Genomic DNA, 26,685 nt, shown 5'->3' on the forward strand with positions numbered 1-26,685 from the left:
AGGGCTGCAATGCTGCTATCAACAAGCCCTCCCCTTATGCTGCACACGCCACCCAGAAGATCTGGATCTCCAGCAGCCTATCCAGAGCCGCCTCCTCCGTTCCGCCAACCTACGTCACCATGGCTTGGGCCACTTTCGCCCTTTCTGGGATTGGATCCCTTGGAGTACTATCACAAACCAGCTTCACCGTTATCTGTATCGTCGCAGAGATCTCGCTCTCCTAGACATCGGGGGTACGCACCCCGAGAGTGGTCCAGGTCTCCATCCCCGGACCCGTGCCCGTGCTGCCATGGTCGTTCTTATCATGCTGGACACAGACACCCCAGGCCTACACCTAGGGGCAGGTCCCCCCTGGCCGTCCAATACCCCCGTGGACACTCCCTGCCAGGGATGGAAACACAGCTATCTCAAGGAGAGTTAATTTTAGAACCCCGAGACTTTCCTTCGCAATCCTCCAGTGAGTAGGTGTACCATCGGCCACGGGAACCTGAGAGTTCAAGGGAGGTTTAGCCTAGTGGTTCCTCCTCGTCCTCCCCTGACGAAGCCACAGCCCCCAGGGACGCTGCTCCCCCGGACGACCTCAAACAGTTTCAGGAGCTGTTTAAAAGGGTGGCTTTCACGCAAGGCATCCAAACGGCAGAAGTGCAGGAGAAACATCACAAACTCCTGAAAAATTTGAGACCCCCAGCTTCATCCAAAATCGCTATCCCACTCGACGAAGCCATTATGGAGTCAGCCACTACCATATGGCAGACCCCGGCCTCCGCTCTGCCTATGAACAAGAGAGCGGACAAGAAGTACTTCGTCCCAGCGAAGTGCATGGAGTTCCTTTTTAGTCACCCACAACCAAACTCATTGGTGGTAGAATTGTCTCAGCATAGATCAAAGACTTCTCAGTACAAATCGGGGGGTTCAGACAAAGATGCCAAGAAGCTAGAGCTGTTTGGCAGGAAGGTATATTCCTCCTCCACCCTGCTATTGAGAATGGCAAACTATGCAGCACATCTAGTGAACCATAATTTTGATAATTACTCCAGGCTTACTTCTCTCATGGATTCGCTTCCGGAAGATAAGAAGCCGGTGCTAAAGGCAATTGTGCAAGAGGGCTATGCAGCTTCGAGGACAGGAGTCCAGATCGCCCTGGACATGGCGGACACGGCGGCACGCTCAACGGCTACAGCAGTGGTCATGCGTAGAGAATCCTGGCTCCAGACATCGGGTATCCTGAGGGATCTGCAGGCGAAGATTGTGGATCTTCCCTTTGACACACAGAAGTTGTTTGCAGACTCAACCGACTCGGTCCTCCACTCCAGTAAGGACTCCAGAGCTACACTTAAAACTCTGGGTATTTATACTCCTCCATATAGGAAGAAAAAGTATTACCCTCAGCAAAGACGATACCCGTACCAACCACAGCGTGCTCCGTACCAACGGGGCTACGACCAAGGGCGACATCAACAGCAGCAACAGTACCGAACTCCCAGGCGACGTTCTCAACAAAGCCGTGCATCCTCGGGGCAGGCCCAAAGGCAACAAGTTTGACGGGCATGTCGAGGGCTGCACTATCACTACCATTGCGCAATGCCATCCCTAGCTCATGTTCCATCATCGCCTCCGACCGTTTCACTCCCAATGGCAAAAGATCACCACAGACAAATGGGTACTGGAGATCATAGCCACGGGTTACGCGATCCCCTTCCAGTCGCTCCCACCGCCGAAACCTCCTCCCAGGCTCCACCTCAGGGACGCTTCCCACGAGGCGAGACTCAAACAGGAGGTGGACCATCTTATGTTCATAGGGGCGGTGGAAAGAGTGCCGGAGCAATTCCAGGGGAAAGGCTGTTATTCACGCTACTTCCTCACAGAGAAGAAAACAGGAGGCTGGAGGCCCATCTTAGATCTTCGGGACCTCAACCGGTACTTGCGCAAACAACGTTTTTGGATGATCATAGTTGCCGCCGTACTCACGGCACTGGACGATGGAGATTGGTTTGCAGCCCTTGACTTACAAGATGCTTACTCTCATACAACGATCCACCCGGCACACAGGCACTTCCTCCGTTTTATGGTCGGCAAGGAGCATTTCCAGTACAAGGTTCTCCCTTTCGGCCTCTCCTCGGCCCCCAGAGTCTTTACCAAAACCCTGACAGTGGTGTCAGCCTACCTGCACAGACAGGAGGTATTTATATTCCCATACTTGGACGACTGCCTATTGAAAGGGGCCTCGAAGGCAGAGGTCCTACGCATGATACGCGTAACAGCAGACATGTTTTCTTCGCTGGGCCTAGTCATCAACCTCGCGAAGTCAAAGACCGACCCCACACAAGACACAGAGTTTATAGGGGCACGTATAAACTCTATTACAGCAAGGGTGTATCTACCCGACGCCCGCTTTCGCGCCATCAGTTCGCTGGTGCAAGTCATTACATACAGCCCCACGATGCTGGTCTTAACGTGCTTGCAGCTGCTGGGCCACATGGCAGCGGCGACGTTTGTGGTGCAAAATGCCAGATTGCACATGCGCAGCCTACAACATTGGCTGGCGAGCATCTACAAACCGGCATCCCACACTGTCCGCAGGGTGGTATCGCCCATGACAGAGGTGCGCAGATCCCTGCAGTGGTGGGTAAACCCCAAGAACCTGCCAACAGGGGTACCCTTTCACCAACCACAAATCTCTATTTTTCTTACTACCGACGCTTCCCACATAGAATGGGGAGCACACATTGGCGACAAGGTGACGCAAGGAGTATGGTCCCTGAGGAACAGTCAGTGCACATAAATATACTGGAGCTCAGAGCAGTGTCCAATGCCTGCAAACATTTTCGAGACCACATACAGGGCAAAGTAGTCGGGATCAATACAGACAATACCTCCACTATGTTTTATATAAATCGACAAGGGGGAGCCCAATCCCATGCCCTATGTGCGGAAGCAGTCCAGCTGTGGAACTGGTGCATCGCCAACAATATAACATTGAAAGCCTCCTATTTGCCGGGCGCTCACAATGTGAAAGCAGACCAGCTAAGCAGGCGCTTCGCACTCACGCACGAATGGCAGATCCGCTCCGATCTGCTACGACCGATCTTTCACACATGGGGGTTTCCCCAGATCGACCTGTTTGCCACTCAGCACAACAAGAAGTGCCCCCAGTACTGCTCCAGGGCAGGATTGGGGCAGGAGTCCCTGGGGGACGCATTCATGATTTCATGGAAGGGCCCCCTACTTTACGCGTTTCCCCCCACAGTGCTCATCCACAAGGTCTTGCAGAAAGCCAGAAGGGAGAGAGCCTGCATGATTCTAGTAGTCCCAACGTGGGATCGACAGCAATGGTTCCCCTTGCTTCTGCGTATGTTGGACCGCCCACCGCTCCCCCTTCCGGTGGCGCTGGACCTACTCACGCAGGCCCAGGGGTCCGTAGTGCACCCACACCCTCAAGGTCTGCGCCTACAAGCATGGCTAATCCATGGCTCAGCTCCCTAGAAAGCACTTGTACGGAGGGAGTACTACAAGTCCTGGAAAGTAGCCAAAGGACCTCCACCAGGAAGACCTACAAGCAGAAATGGACTCGATTCACTGCCTGGTGTTCCGCCAAGCAGTTAGTTCCCCTTGACGTTCCTGTACCTGTAATACTAGAATACTTATTGGACCTCAAGAGGGGCGGGCTTTCCCTATCCTCGCTAAAAGTCCACCTTGCCGCTATATCTGCTTTTCGGCATGCAGAGGAGGGCCCACAGTATTTGCCCATCCTATTGTTACCAGGTTCCTGAAGGGGCTGGTAAACCTGTACTCCCCTCAGAAACCGCTTCCACCATTGTGGAACTTGGACCTGGTGCTCAGCACGCTAACGGGCCCACCGTTTGAACCCTTAGCCACAGTTCCCCTACGTCTCCTTACGATAAAAACAACCTTCCTCCTTGCAATTACGTCAGCTCGCAGGGTGAGTGAGCTCACAGCAGTTATGGCAACGCCGCCCTGCACAGTATTCTCAAAGGAGGCGGTAACTTTACAGCTGCACCCAGCCTTTATTCCGAAAGTTTCTTCAGAGTTCCACCTTAACGAACCAATAGTTTTACCCTCGTTTTACCCGAAGCCTCACAGCTCCAGCAAGGAGGCACGCCTACATCTCCTGGACGTGAGGAGGGTGTTGGCCTTCTACATAGACAGAACTAAGTCCTTCCGGAAAACGGACAGACTTCTAGTCTCTCTCGCTCCCAGGTCAAAAGGAGAGGGTCTCTCTTCACAGAGAATCTCAAAGCACATTGTGTCCTGTATAAAAATGTCCTACAAACTTCGAAAGACTCCTTTGCTGGCCCCGCCTAGGGCTCACTCCACCAGGGCGGTGGCGGCGTCAGCAGCCTTCTTCAAGGGCATCGTGTTAAAGGACATCTGTAGAGTGGCGACCTGGTCATCCTATGACACCTTCGCCAAACATCATGCCCTACATCGGGTATACCAAGAGGACACCCATCTGTCGACAGCAGTCCTTTCGGGGGCAAGCTGCACATAAACTGATTACCCACCTCCTTACTTGGGTTACTGCTGGGTAGTCACCTATTGTGGAGCACCCACGGGGACACTCTTAGAAGAAAGAGAAGTTACTCACCGTAGTAACGGTGGTTCTTCAAGATGTGTCCCCGTCGGTGCTCCACCACCTGCCCATCCTCCCTGCTTCGGATCTCTGTTTAGTGTTTTTCAGGAGCATCCGCGGCAGTTGGTCAAGGAACTGGCAGGGACCGGATCGCGCACGTGGCCGGGGACGTGCAAGGGAGCAGCGCATGCCGGCGCATGCGCGATCCAGGAGAAACTGCTGGAAGAATTCCGATCTGCGGTGCCAGGCGAGCCCGACACCTATTGTGGAGCACCCACGGGGACACGTCTCGAAGAACCACCGTTACTTCGGTGAGTAACTTCTCTTTCCCTGTTCATGAAAGCATATGGGAATAATGGGGCAAATAGTACTTGGGAGGTTTTCAGGAGGCCTATATCTTTTCCTTTCTTGGCTCTTGGGCAAGAATCTGGTGAAAGGCATGTCCAAGAAGTAATCAACTGTAGTATAGATGCCTCTTACCAGGAAGAGATGTGCCTTGGAAACATCTCAGAGCTCTTTCACACAGGTCTATGATCCTGTGCATCTCAGTTCACTTGAACACTTAGCTACATCCTTTGCACAAACTACCCCCTGAAGGCTATTTAGTGATGTAAGTAAGTTTTGGTTAGTAAATCCCTTTTGCAATTATGATAGCAGGACAGCTTATTCATATTAATGATATTTTTCTTTTTCTACTACTTGACAAATCGTACAAGAGTTGAAACAAATGGAGGGGTGCATTAATTATTCAGCAGCCAATGAATGTCACATCCTCATAACTCAGTTTAGGATCTGTAGACCTCTTTGTGTGACTTATTTGCTTCTCCTGGTATTTCAAGCCTCTCTCTCTCTCTCTCTCTCTCTCTCTCTCTCTCTCTCTCTCTGTGTTTTAATTGACAGCTGTTGTCTGACTTTAAAGAAGGCAATTCAGGGAAAGTTTAATTTTGAAAATAAAGGATGTTCTACTGTAGTTAGTATCAAATAAAATTTAATAAATAAAGCAAAGCAGTAGATTTTTCTGGACACTCAAAGTAAAATATAGTCTGAGTCCAAATAATATGTCCTGTTCTAAAATTAAACACATGAAAATGGCTTTAAAAATGACCCCATTTCCTAAACATTTAAAATCTCACAGCAGGCCTACATTTTCGTGGAAACAAAATGGAGGGCTAAAGTAATCAAACCTCCTTGCATCTCAAATACAAATAAACCACAAAAATGTGGAATGTTTAAATGACGTACTTTCACCAAGATATCCAGGGAATTGATCATTAATTTCAGTTATATTGACTAGGATTATTGGACAAGCACGATCAAGTGATTAAAAATTTCCCTTGCCGGAGGGTTTTGTCTCTAATTATGTACCTTTCAGTAGACCAGTGATTTGTCTAACACATTGTTTCTCTCTATAGCAAAAAAGTCTGACATCATAGTTCAAAAACCTGTATAGTAAAAAGCTAATCCATTGCTGACAACTATTGTCAGCGATGTTCCTATCCGAAGCACCTCAGCTACTAGCGTAGATGGGACAGAACTGTTTCTAGCACCGTTACAGAAAGCATTATTGGGACTATTTGGAAGTATCAGTGATAAAGCAGCGAGTCTAGGTCAGGGGTGTGCAAAGTGGGCAGGGGCAGGCCCCCTTGGGGGAACATGGAGTTTTGTAAGGGGGCCACAGCATGATCAGGTGCTGGGTCTCAGGCTCATGCAGCTCACTAAAAATTATGAGGTATGTCACTGTTCTTATGTAGGTGTATTTGCATTTATATAGCAATTAATAAAGTTTTAACATTCTACGTATTTTCTTACATGTGCTGAAAGAGGTGCGGGGGGGCGGGGTTCATATGAGCGTACCTGAAATTTGTCAGTTTGGAATATTAATTGCAGGCGTGGAAAGTGGGACTGAGTGTAAAATGTTTACTCACCCCGGTCTAGGTAATGGTTCCAAATTAACTGGCCGGATTTGAGACGGAAGTAAAAAGTGTTGAAATTAATGTTGATCTGAGCAGCTTTGCTGTCTTTGACATACACAGGATGCAGCAGATAAGCCAACTGAAGCACAACTCGTATGTGGGATGTGCTGCCAGCATTGGACAGGGAACCTGTGGAAGCTAATTAGAATCTGCCGAATGTGGGAAGAGGTCCACAGGTTCCCCGTTTTCACAGATTTTTTCGACAATACAAGTTTCAGAGGCTGAGTCTTCCCGCCTCCTAACAAACATCCTCAGGCATTTGGGTGGTTTTTATGGGCACCAGCCAACTCAGATGGATACACGTGAGCTGCGTTACTGACATCACAAACACTGCAGAGTGACATTTCTCTTCCTTCATCTTCTAACACGAGAATGTAATGATTTACTCTATAGGTGGTAATGAAGCTGCTGTTGATTGCTATGGCAGCATACTACTGACCAGACCATCCTTCTTAACTTGTTACAAATCTGCCAGGGAGCCCATTCCCACAGTTGTTCTTGCTGAAGCGCTCAGCAGCTGAAAGTGGACGTAGGGGTTATAAGGTTAATGAGGTTCCTAGTGGAAAGCATAAACTAAAACTTGCAAGGAATTCAGAGACCTTCTCAACATTTTGTGGAGCCAGTTTTAAATAACCTTAATTACAGCTGTGGCTTGAATTGCTTTAGTGGACCATTAAAATTCATTCAATAGAGAGGAATATTGAAACGAAAGAGGAATATTTGTGGCTGCAATGGATTTCCTCCATGCCTACGGGAAGAGTAGATGAGTTAACATGAACTCGAAAATCTGGCCCAAGTGGCTAACCCTTTCCTTTCTGGAGTTTGCTCTTCCGTTGTAATCTGGTGATTGGTGCTCCTGCTTCTTCCCTTCCTTGTCACTTTCATCTTCTCCAGGAGAGATCTTTAATTACAAAAACAGCAAGGAGTGAGTTGTCGGAACAGAAAGTCTGAGAACTTTCTCTATGAGTATTATTTTCCCCTTCATGTAGGGCCATGCTTCCCAACCTTTTCAAGACAGGGACCCATTTTGAAAATTCAGGATGACTTGGTTATCCAAGGCAATGCAAAACTGGGGGAGAAGGGGAGGGGGTTCTCCCCTGGGAAAAATGTTCCCCCCCCACACCCCCTCATCTTAATCCCCTGTCAGCTAGGGTTGACAGATTTGTGGAAAATTTATGTACAACAAGCAGTGTCACCTGCAGGTTCCCCAGCCAGGGCTTCCTGTCCCGTATAGATTTCCAAAACTCAGGCAGGGGGTGGGGACCTGCAGCTCCAGGGCTGGAAACTGATTGGGGGCAGAGAGCCCTGGCCAGCAATATCAGCTGTGGCAACCTTGGCAAGGGGATGGGGGGGAACCCGCGGCCCCACAGCTGGAAGCTGTCTGGGGTGCTTATCCCTGACTGGCAGTGCCAGCTGTGGGAACCCTGGCTGGGGGGCAGCCAGGGACCCCGCAGCAGCACAGTGGGAGCCAATTGAAGCATGGAATCCTGCCTGGCTCTCAGCCCCCATCCACAGGCTTAAACCCATCTTAGCCCCCCCAGCTTTCCCACCTACCTCACAGGGGAGTTGCAAGCTGCTGCTGCTGCCCCCTGCTGCTCCTTAGAAGGGCTGGCTCCCCACAGCCCTCCTACTCCCTTCTCCCATGTGCAGTGGGGCAGTTCCCTGCCCTGCAGGCTTAAGTGGTGCTCAGTTGAATTGGTTTCAGGGCAGGATCCCTCCTGCCAGCTGTTAAACCTATTAAACTGAATTCAATTTCAGCACCACAGGGCAGGGATTGGGAGCCGAGGAGAAGTCACACGGCTGCAAATGGCACCTTAAGAGCCAAGTCAGCAACCCTTAGAAAATCTGATCATGACCCATAGGCTGGGAATCGCTGATATAGGGTGGCCATATGTCCCTAGGCCAAATACAGGACATCCCGAGGCCAGGGGCGGGGAAGGGAAATGATGCTTTCCTGGTGCTTGAGATAGAACTTTCCCGGCCAAAACAGAACAGATGGTCAACCTAGACCTAGGCTGCCACCCTGCTAGGGGAGAGTGGGTGCTCCCTGGCTGTGGAGGGCAGCTGCGGCTCCCATGCATTGGAGCACTGGAAAGGGGGTTGCCCCCCCCCCCCACCATGAAGGACCTCCCCAGCTGCCCCATGCCTCAGGGCACTGGGAACAGAACTGCAGCCCTGCTGGCGAAGCTCCTGGCTTCCCCAAGCTGTGAGGAGCTAGGTAGCAGCCACGCCAATCCAGCTGTCGGCTCCTCTGAGCTGCAGGGAGCTGGGGGTCAGGCAGCAGCCGCACAGGTCTGGCTCCCAGCTCCCCCAAGCTGTGAGGAGCCAGGTGGCAGCTGCAACGGTTCAGCTCCTCCGGGCCGCAGGAAGCCGTGAAGCAGCAGCCATGGCAGTGCTCCTCCTGACTCCCCGGAGCTGAGGGGAGCCAGGAGCTGAGTGGCAGCCAAATACAGGGCAGTTAGTCCCTTTGTTAAAATAAATTGGGCTGCCTTCCTGGCACCTGAAATACAGGGCTGTCCCAGCCAAAATGGGATGGGTGGTCACCCTACTCCATGTGAAACCAAAGCAGCCTCCTTAGTTCCCAAGCGCAATTTTTTTGACTGTCAGGCTGTAAGAAGTATAAAAAGATAAAATAGTGTAGCCAAAAAGATGAATTAGGAAGTGACAGTTATGAGCAGTTTTAGTTTATTTCAGAAAAAAACTAAAAAGGGGCTACTGGGCTAGGCCATAGTCATTCCAGTAACATTAGCTACTGCAGGTGGTTTCGGTGACACAGTAAGTGACACAATTGCCATAGCTAGAATTACATATCTGCAATTCACTTACCTGCCTAGTAAAACAAAAAAAGCAGTCGTGACTATTTTGTTTTTGTTAGACTACAGACTAACATAGTTACCTGCCCAGTGTAGACCAAGCCTTAGAGCATGGTTTCCCAAACTGGGGGGGCATAAAGAAATTCCGGGGGGGGGGTGCAAGGTTACCCACCCCCCCCACCCACCATCATTCTCCCCATCTGAAGAAAGAGCCGGCGTTTGCTTCTAGCTCTCAGCCCCTGCCATTTTATGTGGGTGACCCGATGCAGCTGCTATAAAAACCAGGCAGCTGGCGAAGACCCACGTGCAAAGGTGAGAAAGTGTGGGTTGGGGGAAGGAGGAGGAGGATGGGGTTAGATGGGGGGCTCGAGGTGCCTGGTTCAGGAGAGGGGGATGGAGGTGGGGTAAGAGTGGGGGACTGGTGGTAACTGGTTTTATGGTAGGGGAAGAGCTCGGGTGGGTGGCTCGTGGGGCTCATGGGCCTTGGGCGGCTAGCCAGCTCATGGGACTTGGGCAGCTGGCCCCATATCATAGGGCTCTTGTAGCTTGGGGTGGCAAGTGGGCAGCTGGCCCCAGAATTGCGGGGCTCAGGTGGCTCAGGCTGGCATATGGGTGGCTGGCCCCAGCAGCGTGGGGCTTGGGCTGGCTGGTGGGTGGGCAGCTGGCCCTGGCAGCGTGGGGCTTGGGCTGGTGGACGGGCAGCTGGCCCTGGCAGCGTGGGGCTTGGGTGGGCAGCTCAGGTGGCTGGCCCATGGCTGGGGAAGGTGTCTGGTGGGTGGGCAGGCAGTTGGTCCCAGAAGCATGGGGCTCGGGTTGCTGGTGGGCAGGCAGGTGGCTGGCCCCAGGAGCTGGCGGGCAGGTGACTGGCTGGTCCTGGCAGCGCAGAGCTCGGGCAGGTGGCTCTGGCAGTGCAAGTCACAGGCAGGCGGGTGGCTAGTGCAGGGCTCAGGCAGCTGGCCAACTGGGGCTGCACCAGGCCCCCCCAAGGGCCAAGAAAACTATTTGAGCTTATTTTTTAATTTTAAATAACGTTTATATCAAGTTTTTGTGTTAATTTTAAATTATGTATTGAATATTTTGTTAAAGGGGGTTGGATGATGGCAAAGAAGAGGTGGGGGAGTGGGGCGTGAGGATTTCTCAAAAAATCAAAAGGGGTCGTGTTACCAAAAAGTTTGGGAACCCCTGCACTAGAGATTAACCCTTCAAACTCTAATGCAAGTATGCCCATTGGCGATGTGATTAATAGATTGCAGAACTGAGCATGTAGTTGGTAAGATCTTCGGAGCAGAGTAAAAGTCCTATTGTGCAGCCAGTCGTAAATTGTGTTAGTTACATTTCTGGTTTGGATCACTTTAGCTGTGCATTAAAATTCATGTTTCTGAGGCTCCATGCTCAGGAATAACACTGTGTAAATAAAGCAATTTAAGTGTTTGATAGGAAAGGCTCCATAAAAATAATATGTTACTTCCATTCTAGAGAAATTGAAGGCACTTTAAAATTTAGTTATTACAAGTCCTGTGTGTTTAAAGACTTACATATCTTTTTTCCCCTTTTTATTTAACCACCTCTGCAGGCCTGAGCATGTTTGAGCATCCAATGATCCTATTTCATGTAGGATGCTCTTTCAAGCTGAGGCCAGACCAGATCAATAGAAAAGCAGCTTGCTCTGAAGTAAAGCTGTCTATGAAATTCCTTTACGTATGGGGAGATGAAAGAGAAAAGAATGTAATAAAGCAAGTTCTGATTTGAGGTGAATAAAGCTAAAACCTTGTCCTGGCATGTTGCAGAGACTATCTTGATTAAGCAATAAAGATCACAGCACAATTTAGGTGTATTTTGTGTCCCTTGGATAGCAGCAGTTGGTGGCTATTTTTTTCAAACCAGGCAGCAATGGTAGGGTGCTTTATGAAAAGAACAGAGATACTTGTAAGTCCAAACACAGCTAACACAGTGAATTATGCCTAGTGATGCCTGTGATCTAAAAGTGCCTTTAGCTACTTCACTGTTACATCAAATATATTTTCATTACTTTGAAAAATATAGGATGAATCTAATCTCGTCTGTAATTTGGGACTCAAGATTATATCAACTCCTATGAGCCTCAGCAAATTTACTTGGCAACACAGCTTCTTCAGCTTTCAAAACTGCCTTTGAATTAGAATTATATTAAAACCTGGGAGCCCTGTGTTGTATTACCAACTCTGCCACTTTCAGTATGACCTTGGATGTTTTTCTAAAAGACCTGCAATGGGTATTATTATATACCCTGTGTGATACAGGATGTTAAACTAGATGGTCACAGTAGAGCCTTCTAGGCTTGGAACTTTGAGTATGTGAATTTATGTAACTTCTTTTCTGCATTCCACATATATAAGCAAAGGAAAGAAGAGGGCTTAGGCTATTTTGATAGAAATCACTGATTGCATGAAGCTTTGTTGCTGCCAGTTATGCTTCTTGCCTAGGGTATACTTGGCACTTTGTTTTCTTTCTTGAGGCAGAAGAACTTCAGGAGGAGTCTGTGTTCTAAATTGCATTTTTTAAAATCTTTTGGGCTCCTAATGGAGCATAGGACCCCCACAGTCATTCTCCATCTCTTGTGATCCTTAGCGATTGTCTTGATTTGATCTCACGTTAAGCCAGCTGCTTTTATTTCAGCCAGGAAACTTCATTGCCATGTGTGTTTGGGACATCCCCTCTTCCTTCTTCCCTTTGGATTCCCTTCTAATTGCATTGGTGGCTGGATTTTATAGAAGATCATTTGCCCCTTCTTGACACGTTAGTGATATATTAGGAGATCATAAGGTAATCACGTGGCTCCCTTAAATGCTGTGCTCTCAGTACGTCAGCGCTAAGCAAAGTAAGTCAACCACAGATACACAATTCTAGCTATGGCAATTCTGTTCTAAAATCAACATATCTGCACCTGTCTAACTTAGATGTCTATACGAGGGAAGGTTGACGCAAGCTTCTCTCCCATCGACCTCGTGAGGAGTACAGGGGTCAACTGCAACCCAGAGAGGTCAGTTTCACACAAGCAGACTAGCCAAATTGAACCCCAGAGCATTGACCCAGAGTGGGTTGATCTTCCAGGGTAGTGTAAATGTGGCCTCCATCACAGCAGATGGGAGGGCGAGGCAGTGCAGCAATCAGCAGTAGGCTGCCGCTCCCACTGCCCGCATGGTGAGTTTGGGGGAGGAGGGACGGTGGTAGGTGCTGCCTCCACCCACCCAACCCTCAGCCCTAGGTAACTTCTTGTCCTTGTCCTTGTCCTTCCCATCCACAGGAGGGTTGGGGCAGCCACTGCAGGCCCCCCAAAAGCACAGGGCTTGGGTGGCGGTCCTGGCTGCCTCTGCTTCCTCAGTCCTTCTCCTTCTGTCTCTGCCTCTCCCCCACCCTCACTCACTTTCACCAGGCCTGGGACAGGGGTTGGGGTACAGGAGGGGGTGTGGGCGCTAGGAGGGCCTTTGGGCGCTGAAAGAGTGCAGAGTCCAGGTGGGAGGTGGGGTGTGGGCTCTGGGCTGGAACAAGGGGTTAGCAAGTGGAAGAGGTGAGGGATTGGAGCTCTGACCACATGGTGCTTTTCTCTGACGGCTCTTGAAAGTGATTGGCACATTTCTCTGGCAGTGGCACCTAGGCAAAGGGATCGGGGGTCTCCACATGGTGCTCTTGCCCTAAAAAGTCTGCTTTAGAGGCATGGGCAGCATTCAGAGACCCTTTGCCCTACCCTAGGGGCTGCAGGGTTATGCTCGCCTCAGTCAGGAGACGCATGGAGCCAAGACAGGTAGGAACTTGGCCTTAAGCTGCTCTGCTCCTGGACTTTCAGTGTGTTAGAGGGGCTGAGCAGAAGCGGAGGAGTTGATCAGTGGGGCCCTCAGAAGGCTGTGGACCAGTGTTCCCTTTAATTGTTTATGCCGTTGGGTGCAATGTCTCTTGTTCTGTGCACCAGTGTGGATAGCTGGATCACATGCTACTGGCACATAGATTTAGGTTTCCATGAAGCTGGTTACAAAGACCCTGCATCTTGTTGTACTTAATGTGTTTGTGAAGGGTAAGGTAGTAAATGCCAATGGCTATTAGAACAAGAAGAAGTCATCTTGTGGCCCCTTATAGACTGACAGATATTTTGGAGCATAAGATTTCATGGGCAAAGACCCATTTCATCAGATGCATGAGGCGGGGGGGTAGTTTCAGAGGGGTATTTAACAAGTGGGATCCCAGTAGGAGGAAGGGCAAAAGCTGACAAGGTCTATTCAGCAAGGTGGAAATGGCCCAGTATCAATAGTACTTATCAAAAGAGGAAAAAACAAGTTAGATCAGACGGGGATGTGAGCCTTTGTCAGAGTCTAATAGGGGAGCTATTAGCCCCCAAAACAGAGAAACTGCCTTTGTAAGATGCAGGCCACTCCCAGTCTCTGTTTAATCCATGGTTAATGGTGTCAAATGTGCAGATAAATTGCAGCTCAGAGATTTCTCTCTCCATTTGATTTTGACTAACCTGGCTACCTGTCTGATTCATGGCTATTAAGGAACCTGCTGCTGAGGGCCTTTCACATACATCTACTCAGTCTGGTGGAGGCTGAAATCCTAATATGACCAGCCAGGTCACCTGGGTCAGTTGCTCTTATGGTATTGGAAAAACAGCAGTTGTGGCATGAGCAAAAGCTTTTAAAAAAACCTTGCAGCAGATGGTACCACCTCTGCCCAACTTAATCCAGCCAAAACAGTCTGCCCCCGAGAGTGGAGAAGACTGGAAATCTGGCGACGCAGTTTGAGGAAGGAGGAGTGGTTAGCAGCAATCTGAGCCTATTACAAAATAAGCTTCTTAGTTATTTCATAGCTCGTTACGTTACCTACAGTTTGGTTGGGGACATTCTCTGGCACTGCTAGCTACCAAATACAAACTAACATGGTTGGATGCCTAATATGTGCTGTTATGTTGATTCCTATGATTGGCAGCACATTTGCAGTTTGCTTATCACATGCTAGTTTCTTTTGGGTGCATTGGGAGGGATTTTCCTAAGAAAGAGAGTTTGTAGTACTGCTGTGTGTGTAAATTATCATGGAGGATAGAGTGCCATATGGCAGAGGTACGGGGGAACTGAGAGTTTGAAGACCTGGCTTTTATTTATAGTCTGTATCGGAGACTTCAGCTCAATCATCAGTAAATTGCCTTATTCTTTCTATCCCTCAGTTTACATCATCTCTTACCAAGTTTGTGGGTAGCTGGAAAGCTAAATTCATGAATGTTTGCAAGGAAATACTTGAACGGAAGACAACATGTAATTGCAAAGTGTGAGCTCCGAGTCAGCGTGATGTAAACTAAAACCTATGTTTTTGCTTACAAAGCTTGTCATCTTTGTGTGTCGTTCTGTTAACACTACAATCCTCCATGTGATTCTGACACTGTCATTGCGGGGCCTCACTTTTACATCTCCTACCTCTGCCTTTCCTTCACGTATTCAAGAGGCTGATCTTTTCACTGCCAGGTATTCAGATCCGCTTTGTCTGTCCCTGAGGCTAAAACACTTGCCAATGTCTTGCTTAGCTTCTGTCTTTGCTTACAACTTCCTCTTTTATGCCTATCCTGATTCCTGTGGTATTCAACTCCAACCTAACCAGAACATCTAAAACAGTGGTGGGTAACCTGCGGCTCATCAGAGTAAGCCACTGGCGGGCTGCTAGTCAGTTGTTTACCTTGCATCCACAGGTACAGCTGCTCAGAACTCCCATTAGCTGTGTTTTGCTGTTCCCAGACAATGGGAGCTGCGGGAAGCATTGCAGATCACAGGGTCCTGCTGGCTGCCACTTTCTGCAGCTCCTGTTGGCTGGGAATGGTGAACCACATCTCATGGGAGCTGCGGGCATCCATACTTGTGGATTCAACATAAACAAACTGTCTGGAGGCCTGGCAGCGGCTTACCTTGATGAGCTGCAAGTGGCCCATGGACTGCAGGTCGCCCACCACTGATCTACAATCTTCTTGTCCATCCCTGCTGCCACATCGCTCACCTCAGTTCTCTCTGTAAAGGTCAAAATTCCCACCACCTCCCTGAAGGGACAGCGTCATTTTGTCGATGATGACCTACCTCTGTTCTCAGTTTTGCCCCTCTTCTCCTTTGCCCTTTTGCCGAAGTGAAGCGCCCCTCACCACTTTCTGTTCCATGCTTTCTTCTGGTTTAGAATGAGCTCTCTAGCTCCATTCATCTGGTATCCTCTTTTCAAATTCAAATCCTTCTTTCTTTAGAGTAAAACACTGAAGCTGCAGAAAGGTGCTTTGACTCAACATCTCTGGAGTTTTCCAGAGCATCTTTGTGTCTGATCTTTGTCTGTTTTGATTGTAAGTTGCTTCAAACAGCGATCAAATTTTCCTTTGTGTCTCACCTATTTCTAAGCAAATGATTGGTACATCTTAAAGAATAAAATATTATCTGAGAACAGAAGGGGGGTTGGAAGAGATGAATTGCATGTATCCTTAAACACTGTTTGTTGCCATGGTAACTAGACACATGGAATGCAAAAAACATTAATCCCAGTCAATCTATGACAAAATATAAATAGGCCTTAGGATACCATGAAGCATCCTGACTCTGTTGCTCACAAACCACCATGAAACATGACTTCCAAAGGTGAAGGCTTTCAGCTATACTCTTTCTATGGCCCTTGAGGGGTTTAGAGATTGGTGGGCCATAGTCACAAACTTAAATCCAGATGTGAACTTCCACAGCACACTGGGGTGGGGGATGATTGAACTTTAGTGTTTGGGTTTTGGTCTATATCCATTTATGCTAGGCACTACAGTTTCACAGTCCTTTACAGCGTATACTGGCATACACAGTAGACTGCTTAAAGAGACACCAATTAATGTGTACATGTTTACAGGAAGTATCTGTAAGATGCACGTGCATTGCTGTAGATTTTTTTGTAAACCATTACATCTCTTCATAGACAAGTTAAAGAAAGTGAGTGTCGGTGCCTTTTGACATTTGTTTTATAATACAACAGTGGTGTTGAGTGCCAGTGAGGCATTATTTTACCTGCTCTTAGATGCCCATGTATTGTTTCCCCTCTATAAAGTATTCTGAAGCTATCTGATCCTGCCAAGATGCTGAGTACTGTAGACAGTGGAGTCAAAACATACAAACCCCAAATCTTAATATAAAATATACATTGTTTCAGGTACTGTAATACTTGAATTCTCAATTCTTTAGTGATTAGTCTGCAAGTGATTGTATATCTGACATACCTGAGCTAATATTAAACTGAAACTAGAAGCAGTATTTCATTTAGTCTTGGGATTCAAATTTAAGGTATGACAAAATTTTATGTAAAAATAAACTTGACTCTATAGTTTTTATTTTTTTTTAAATACAAGGTTATGTACTTTTACAGAACTCCTTACATAAATAGTCCAAACTTAGTTAGTGTAAGAAGAATAAATACAGTTGATATTTTTATAATCCCTTTCCTCGTTTTTTTAATAGGGAAAAGTGAACAAGAAGATTGAAAACAGTCCTGGAAGAGCTAGTGAAAAAGTGAATGTAAGTAGTTCAGTTTTTCACAAATAAAATGGTTTGTAATTGCTAGTGATGTATGATCAGAAACCATAAAAATGATGCAGTACATTGGCAGATTATAGTGAAAGAAAGGCCTAATTTTGAATTCCAGAACATCTAATATTTCTGTTGAACTTGGTACTGATTTTGATCACACCAAGCATTCTCAATGAGGACTTATGTTTTTATTAGTTGTAAAACAAGATAAACTTGAAAAAAAACTGTGCCTGTGTAAGCAGTACATAACTTAAACTGTTAGTGTGGCCTTGCCAGTGTTGTTAGCTGTCCATATGCCTGCTTGAAATGAGGAGGCAACCTTGGGCTGTCAGTAATACCGATTTTTTTAAAATCTGTTTAAGCACCAGCTGGGAACCCTGACTTATGAACTGTAAACACCATTTTCCATTTCAAAAGGGTTTACATTTACTTTGTATAATACAGCCCCATATATAGTAATTATAGCCATGTGTATATTTGGACTGAAGATTTGAATTTATAATAGAAAAACATTGCACTGATGTGTATAACTTTCTGTTAGTAGAGTTTTCAATGCCTGAAGTTTCAGTCTGAGAGCATTACTGCCCCCTGAATTCCACCCCCTCCAAGATCTGGGAGCAATTGTTTGCAATCTAAGAACTCCAGTTAATACGTTACTTAATTGTTTTAATATAATTGAAAGCTTTATAGTTTGGAAACTGTTAAAGTTGTATTGCAATTTCTACTGAAAGCATACACTATATTTCACTTCCTGCACTTAGGAGAGTTGATAATATTGTTACTTACCTTATCTGTATAGTAGCTATGATATGTTGTAATGGGTAGAAAGAGAATGGGTTGTTATCTGTGTCTCATAGACATTCTGCTGCTAATGGAAGTTCTCCCTTTCCTCAAGTGTGCTTTTGGAACAGAAAGATCTGGGCGAGTTGTACCCTATCACCATGGCATGCCATCTGAGTGTCTATAATGCTGGTGATAACCATGTTGCCACAGATTTCTTCCAATATTTTAAATTTGCAATAGTTTTCCAACAATCTCTCCTCCAATCTCCCAGGACTGTACATGTCTGTGAACTCATAATATTACTAGCCAAACAGTGGTGCAAAATGCATCAACCATCTATTGGAGGGCAACCTTCTTTTATGCAGTGTTGCATCCAGGTGTTATTGGGATCTATTTAAATATTTAAGTATTGATTCAACTGCAATGTTGATAAGCCAAGTTATTGATCACTGAATAAATGTCCATACAGCACTAACATGCGCCTGCTCTTCAAATCATCAGTGTAAGCATCACTAGAGAAGCTGATGGTTGCTGGACCACAGCTAAAAACCTCCTAGTATGCAGTGAAGTTACAATGTTGAAGGATTTCCAAAGAGCTGTTCAAGTCCTGAAGATCTGGTGGCAATGTCAGTAAGGCATTACCATGATCCTGAGTCAGCCTGTGATACTTTTTGACAATTCAAGTGCTTTTGCAAGTTGTCTGTTTAGAACTCCACTTTTACAACTCATCACCTAAATAACACAGAGAGATGTCTTAGCGTATGTCTACACAGCAATTTTGAAATAACTTCGCTAGCATCTATACAAGCAACCACTATGTTGAAATGATTTCAGAATAGCTCTTTTGGAATAGGGGCTGCGTAGAGGGGGAATACAGCCTATTTTGAAATAAGCCATAGTGTGCCAATGGTTCTGTTTTGAAATAGGCTCTATGTGCGTAGATGCTGTATTTTAAAATAGCTGAGCACTATTTTGAACTGCATTTTATGTGTAGCAGCACTATATCAAAATAAACTGTTCCAGAATAAATCTTCTGGAAGAGATTATTACATAATAACACAGCTGTATAGACATACCCTTAGAAACACTAGAGCAAGATCTGTGTAATGAACATGTGGCAGTAACTATACATTCAAACTTCCTGAAACCCTGGTGGGAGGGGGATGGGAACAATTTTCTGTAGCCGTATGATTGACTTATTTTTTCCTGTCAGTCTCATCACTCAGTGCCCTGTTTCCTATTGTTTTTTTTTTCTTACTTCTGTTTTCTCATGTTTATGCAGCAAGCAGAATCTTTTAAAGAAATAATCATGCAGCAGAGTACAGAGACCTTTAGCACAGGTTTTTAATTTGAAAATTGCCACTCCAAATATATAAAACCCCACATTTGGAAAATGAATTATATCATTCACACATCAGAAAGCACAGAATACAGCAAACCTTTTTAAATTGGTGGTTACCATGTTGGCCAAATCTCTTGCTCTGCGTGTTCCTCTGTCAGTTTCAGTAGCAAGACATATCAGCTAGCTAAATTAGTGTTGACATTTTTATTCATTGTGACAGAATTGAAATTATCTCCAATATGTATAGTTTTCCATCTGAGCTCACAGATTAAAGCTCTGAGTGGAAACTTCATTTCTAATTTTTATACATGCCTTTTATACCAGTAATGGATTACAATTAGAAATGTATCTTTCTAAATGTTGGGGTTTTTCCCCCTCTAATATTAATCCTGCAATGCCTCAGAGCTTAGGATAGCACTGGTTTAGCAGATATGTGGAATGGGACAATGCCACTATTTTTAAAAGATTTGATTATTTTGTGTTACCATAGCGTGTAGCAGCCCCAGTCATGATCAGTGTTTGATTGTGCTAGGTGCTGCCCATACACAGAGAGCCAGGAGCACATGCAACCTATTTGGACAAAACAGAGTGGGAGGAGAAACAGTGGCACAGAGAGGTCACATGTTAGAGCTCGGAATCAGATTCTAAAAATCTGTCAGGTTCCCTGTCCAGCAGGCCACTCTGCCATTCATTTTATCTTTCCTAATGAGCAGCACATCCAGAATGGGTTTGGATTGAATTACGTTATCACAGAATCATAGGGCTGGAAGGGACCTCAGGAGGTCATCTAGTCCAGCCCCCTGCTTCAAGCAGGATCAGCCCCCACTAAGTCATCCCAGACAGGACCTTGTCCAGCCAGGACTTAAAAACATCAAGGAATGGAGAATCCACCACCTCTCTAGGCAACACGTTCCAATGCTTCACCACCCGCCTGGTGAAGAAGTTTTTCCTAATATCTAACCTACACCTTTCCCTCTTCAACGTCTCACCATTACTCCTTGTTCTGCCATCTGACACCACTGAGAACAATTTCTCCCCCTCCTTTTTAGAGCTCCCCTTCAGGAAGTTGAAGGCCGCTATTAAATCACGTCTAAGTCTTCTCTTCTGTAAACTAAACAAGCCCAGATCCCTCAGCCTATCCTCGTAGGTCTTGTGCTCCAGACCCTTAATCATTTTTGTTGCCCTTCGCTGAACCTGCTCCAGCAAATCCACATCCTTTTTATACTGGGGGGCCCAAAACTGGACACAATATTCCAGATGTGGCCTCACCAGTGCCGAATAAAGAGGAATAACTACTTCTCTAGATCCGCTCAAAATGCCCCTCCTAATGCACCCAAGTATGCCGTTAGCTTTCTTGGCTACAAGGGCACACTGTTGACTCATATCCAGCCTTTCATCCACCATAACCCCTAGGTCCCTTTCCATCGTACTGCTGCTGAGCCAGTCGGTCCCCAGCCTGTAACAATGTTTGGAATTCTTCCACCCCAGGTGCAGGACTCTACACTTCTCCTTATTGAACCGCATCAGATTTCTTTTGACCCAGTCCTCCAATTTATCCAGGTCCCTCTGGATTCTCTCTCTACCCTCCAACCTATCTACCTCTCCCCCTAGTTTTGTGTCATCCGCAAACTTGCTGAGGGTGCAACCCAGTCCCTCATCCAGGTCATTAATAAAGATGTTGAATAAGACCGGCCCCAGAACCGAGCCTTGCAGCACTCCGCTTGAAACAGACCGCCATCCAGATATTAAGCTATTGACCACTACCCGTTGGGCCCGACCATCAAGCCAGTTTTCTATCCATCTTATAGTCCAAGGATCCAATCCATATTTCCTTAACTTATGGACAAGAATGTTGTGGGAGACTGTATCAAAAGCCTTGCTGAAGTCAAGGTATACCACATCCACTGACTTCCCCATGTCCACAGAGCTTCTTACCTCGTTATAGAAGCTAATCAGATTGGTCAGGCAGGACTTGCCCCTGGTGAATCCATGTTAGCTAATTTTGATCACTTTCCCCTCTTCCAAGTGCTTCAAAATGGATTCGTTGAGGATTCCCTCCATTATTTTCCCAGGGATTGAGGTAAGGCTGATGGGTCTATAGTTCCCTGGATTGTCCTTCTTTCCTTTTTTAAAGATGGGCACAACATTTGCCTTCTTCGTCATCTGGTATCTCCCCTGATCTCCAAGAGTCTTCAAGGATAATGGCCAAAGGTTCAGCAATGACCTCTGCCAATTCCCACAGTACCCTGGGGTGCATTAAATCCAGACCCATGGACTTGTGCACATCTAGTTTTTCTAGATAGCTCAGAACTTGTTCCTTCCCCACAGATGGCTGCCCTCCATCTTCCCATACTGCATCATCGAGGACCGTCCTGGGGAAGTTGACTTTGTCCGTGAAGACAGAGGCAAAAAAAGCATTATATTAATTTGGCATTGCAGTTGAATGGTTCAGGTACTCAGCTACTCTTAAAACTGAGCAGAGCAGAGCATAACTCCAAAAATACCTTTAAACACTTGCGGCTTATGCTTCTAAGTGCTCATCAGTCAAGCTGGAACCAAAAGGTGGGGAGAAATTTAGCTTCACGGAATCACTGCTTTCTCCTCACAGCTGAGTTCTGCTGGTGGTAAGAAGGATGGAGTCAAGTGAGGAGGCAGAAGGTCAACAGCAGAAAACTAGTTTGTGTGGCGAGCGATGAGAAGGCAAAAGGAGACAGGAAGGTGGTAGTCGATGTGAGAGGATGGAAGGGGGCAAGATAGATGGTGCTCTAGAAGCAGCCAAGGAGCAAAAGACTGACTAGGTTTAAAGCTTGTGGGGAGAGAGATGTTGCATAGGCACAATGAGACACTTGAATTTGATTCTGTACATTCATAGTAATCTGAGGTTGTCAGGACAAATATCTCATGTATTTAATGGTCTACACATAAGGTGCTCGGCCCTGCCATGAGTGCTGAGGACTGGATTTGATGACATTTTGAGGTTCCTTCCAATTCTGTTACTCCTTTTTATTAGTTGCTCACAAACAAATGACTATTAAACAAACACCCATAAAGAATCTTATTAGAACTCCTGTGTTGCTGCGGTCTGTGTTTTCTCATGTGTTTGCACAATGGCCAGCTATCTAGAGGACAAACCTTAGTTGGGAGCTCTGTGCTATAATTAGACTATAAGCATATGGCAGAACCTCAGAGTTACAAACAGCAGAATTATGAACTGATCAATCAACATTAGGAAGTGGAAGTATGCAACCATGCAGCAGAGATCCCAAAATGGTAAATACTGTGCCATACTGCACTGTTTTAATTGTGGGAAAAAAAAAGGTTGGCAAGATGAGAAAACTCTTGCTGTACTTGTTTCATTTATATTAAGATAGTTAAAAATAAAGTTTCAAAATTGTGGTAAGCCAGTGCTCAGTCATCCATTTTTGAAAGAACCACGTTTTGTTCAGAATTACAATGTTCCAGAGTTATGAAGAACCTCCATGGCTCAAGTATGTGTAACTCTGAGGTCTACAGTATGTCTGTATTGCAGCTGGAAGTGAGCCTCCTCTCCTAGGTAGGCAGACTTGCATTAGTAGGGCTTGATTTGCATGCTAAAAATAACAGTGCAGGTGTTGTGGTTTAAGCAGCCCATAAGCTCATGGCGGGGGCGCCGGAGGGGTGTCTGTGCATTAAATGAGATAGGATCCTGTGGAAAAGATAGGATCACGTAATTAACAATTATATCATTATACTTATATATGAGAGGCTGAAACAAAGTAGCAGAAGCAATCTCAATTCTGATTTTTCCTATTTTTGTCACCTTTGCAACTGCAATATGCTTTCAGTGTGTGTTGGTATTTTATTACCTAGGTTCTTTTAAAAAGCAAACTGGAAATCCACAGATTTCATCTTGTAGAATCATATTGACTCTTATAGGGTCATTTGCCAGCTTGGAGCAGTTAGATTCACACAACACTGACCTCTACCTCTTTAATAAAATAACTGCAGGGGAGGGCACAGCCTACTACTGCCGTGTGGACAAGGCACTAGAGGGGGATGAGGCACATGGTTCACCAACGAGTTTCACGTATGTTTACTAACAGTAAACAGTACCTGGCACTGGGAAATCCTGGGTTCTGTTGCAAGATCTGAAGGGGAGGGTGCACCAGTCATTGAAGGCCTTTTGCCCCAACCCTTTGCATGTACCACATGCTGCTCCATTCTGTCCCTGTTTTTGACTGTCTTCTTGCCTCTATCCACCTTTGCTTGAATAAAGCAGTTCCCTCCTTGTCCCTTGTGCAGCCTGGCTGCCAGGAAGGAGAGTATGAACAATATAGTAATTGGTCGATTTATATCCAGTATAGATGCTGTAAATCAACTGCAGTGCATTCTCTGTCAACTCCAATGCTCCACCAAAATGAGAAGAGTAAGCAGAATCAATGGGAGAGACTCAGCTGTTGATTTACCACTGTGAGGATACTGTGGACCTAATAATGGCGATTTCTGCTACATTATTTGCATAGTTAAGTTGCATAACTTAGAGCGATGGACTGTGGTAGCCTTAAGAGAGCCTCCCTGCTCTCCCTGGGGATCCAGGAAAAGCAATTCCAGAAAAGCCTGGCCCAGTGAATTTCAGAACAGAGCCTGCTTGGTGCAGATGGTATATTTACAGGTTTTTTTACCCTTCCATCCGCTAATAAATGTGTACTAATCACCTCCCAAGTCAATTTTCAAATGTACATAACTCAGACAAGCCTGAGTAGATTGTCATGGGTCAGTGAAAGACCTTGCTCCAAAACCTGGACATGCTCAACCTTTGCATCAAAACATTTGTAAGAATTTTTAACATAGATTTTACCTGTAATAATATAAGTAGGAAAAATAACTGGCAGTTAAAGTTCCATAAAAATCCATCTCTGTCACTGTACTGTTACCATCTGTATAACTGGGTGACTGGTGTAACTTTAACTATTACAACAGCTTTAAAGGTACTTCATACCACTTACTACAAATTAAAATTTAATACAGATTGCATACCAGTGGTCTTATATCTCTGCTTCCATGGTAAAAAATGATCTCTGACTATAGAAGTTGTGCATACATATGTTAAGAACACCTTGGTTTGTGCTGTTGAGAAACAATATACATAGAACATTGGGAAGTAAAATTTGTGAAGGGTAACTTTCCTTTGTGATCACTTATATTTAACCCTGGACTGGAGGTTCTGTTTAATTTGTTTTTAAGATCCATCGAGGATGCTGCTGTGTAGGAACTCTGAAAAAAGTGTTCTGGAATCTATTTTATAAAGGAATCCATTTGTCTGTCTTGAAATGTAGAAAATCAGCATGGGAATCTTTTACTTTCTGGTGTTCCAGAATTAGGTATGTGCACAAAATAGGCAAGCCTGGCAGGATCTACCACTGAAGATTTTATTCAACTGTGGGGTAGAGGGGAGAGAGAGAGAGAGAGAGAAAGAGGTGCTTGAAGTTAGGTGGCAGATATAATGACAGGTAATTTATCTACCTCCTGCTGTTAGTTTAATTAAAATTTGAGTTATCTTGTTATTTCTAATGTAATTTCTGCTCCTCTATTGCTGTTTTGTTACACAGTCAGCACAGTTGAGCTGGAGAGCAAATTTGCCATGTTTGGCCATAACCAAAAAAAGAAGAAAGAACTTTGCAATAGTGAGCAATAAGCCCTGTTCAGTGTGCCATTTAATGTATTGCTTGGCACAGTTTTAGTTAAAATGTGGAAATTATTTTCAAATGCATTATGTCATGTAAATCGTTGTTATTACCTGTTTTGCTTTCTGAAATTGTGTTACCCGGCGCCTTTGTACGGGTGAGTGACACACTGAGCTTACAATGTTACAGCATTCCATTCTCACTACTGCAGAGCAGGTGGGAGACTAAACAAAACTGCAGCAAAAGGCTTTTGGCTGATAGGAATTGTCACATAGGGGAGGGAAAATCGTAGAGGACAAAGAAAGGGTCTCAACTGATTGAACAGTACAGAGCAGGCACATACAGCTGAAGGAATAGTCGGCATTGTCCAGATTTCAAATTCAGAGGACTTCATTGCTGTTTTGGCCCTGCTTGGAGTGAATAAATGCAACTGCCAGGAACAAAGCTCAAAACAGAGGGAGAGAAAAGGATTAAAAAAGCGAAAGTGATGACTCACACCCCCATCCCAGTCCCCCTTAGAGCACTCGGCTCTCCCCCACCAATGGCCATGTGTTCTGTTTTTATAAATAACTAAGCACTGGAAATGTTCAGTGTAGGCTGGGTGTGCATTGATAGGGTATTAGAAGAATGCAGGCATCTTTGGAGAAATGCTAAAGCAAATTTAAACTGTAGTTTATTTTTGGACAGGATTGTGTCATCTTGTAAGGGTAACTGGAGAGGAACAAAGGAAAACTAAGCCTCTATATAGTGTTCAGGAAACCAGAAAGAAACTTGTGGGCACACTAGAATAGAACTTAAAATCAGTTTTGTAGGTTACTGTTAAGCTGAACCACAGTTTTTCTTGTGGTTTCACTGAACAATTTATATTTAATAATACCACATACTTACTTTTCCCTTAAATGTGAGCAAATAAAAACCCTGTTAGTCTTACCAGTCACAAAGTAATCTGCAGACACCATGAAAGAAATAGCACTGGCACTATCTTTCCAGTTATCTACTGATGTCTTGAATATTTTTGAACATGATGCAAAAACTTTGAAAAAAAATGTAGTGAACAGCCCTTATGGAGTCCGTCTCTTAAAAAATGGTGGATTACTTTTGGTTCAAGATCCTAATAAGATCTAATTTGTAGGTGTCTTTAGAAGATTTGGATTTTCAGGTTACAATGCAAACTTGGCAAATCTGAAGACCACACTCTTATTAACATCTGATACCTGTTTAGGTGTGTTTCATATATAACCTATTTATGGTTTTGATTAAATCTCCATGCATCATCTTTCTAAGATGTTGCACAGTTTTTCTTTGGCTATTTTTAAACTGGTGGACAAAACCAAACAAAAAAAATGCTCCCTTATGACCATTGGCGCTTGGGTCAGATTGAAACCCAACCTTTTTGTTTCAGATGAACAAACACCACTGGGGTGAAGAAGCGCTGGTATGAGCAACGGTCTGCCGTTTTTCTTGCTTAAAGAAACTGCTGTCTAAAACTTTCATCTGATTGGGGTTGAGGAAGTTTGTGGGCATGCAGTGCCTGCTGCAATTGTGGAATTATTTATGGATGATTTAAAGGTGTCCCATTATTTTTCAGGTATAATTCACCCTTCTCCCTGTCCACAGAACCCAAGGCATTTGGCTTCATATGCAGATTTCTGTAATGGCCAATGTGGCAAGGCAGACCCTTTCCCCTCACCCTGACTCCCTTTCTACCCACCTTGTGACTTTCTATGACAGCCCATAGAGTAAAATAATAGCCACTGTTGCTCTGCAGCCTTGTATATGGGGCTTTCAGACACTGTGTAATCATGTAGACTAAATTACAAATTCTCATACCCCCAGTCTCTTTTGGCTGGGTGCAAAAACCACATTTGGTACAAAGGAGTTGTGGCAAGCACTCAAACCTTACAATTTAAGTGCTATAGAGCTGAGTTTCTTAAATTTTTTGAGAGCATGGAAAACCAAACAATAATATT

At 45.5% G+C, this 26,685-nt stretch overlaps 1 protein-coding gene across 3 annotated transcripts in view; it reads left to right on the forward strand.

The window, feature by feature from the left end:
• PLXNB2 (plexin B2) overlaps positions 1-26,685 on the forward strand; it is a 364,834-nt gene that overhangs the window by 191,910 nt on the left and 146,239 nt on the right. For all 3 annotated transcript variants that reach the window (XM_075015316.1, XM_075015326.1, XM_075015307.1), the window contains one exon: positions 16,859-16,915. In XM_075015316.1, the coding sequence (XP_074871417.1) occupies positions 16,914-16,915 (2 nt within the window). In that variant the 5' untranslated portion in view covers positions 16,859-16,913. The remainder of the gene's footprint in view (positions 1-16,858; positions 16,916-26,685) is intronic.

The sequence above is a fragment of the Carettochelys insculpta genome, chromosome 1 (assembly GCF_033958435.1).
Source record: "Carettochelys insculpta isolate YL-2023 chromosome 1, ASM3395843v1, whole genome shotgun sequence".
NCBI classification, from domain to species: Eukaryota; Metazoa; Chordata; order Testudines; family Carettochelyidae; genus Carettochelys; species Carettochelys insculpta.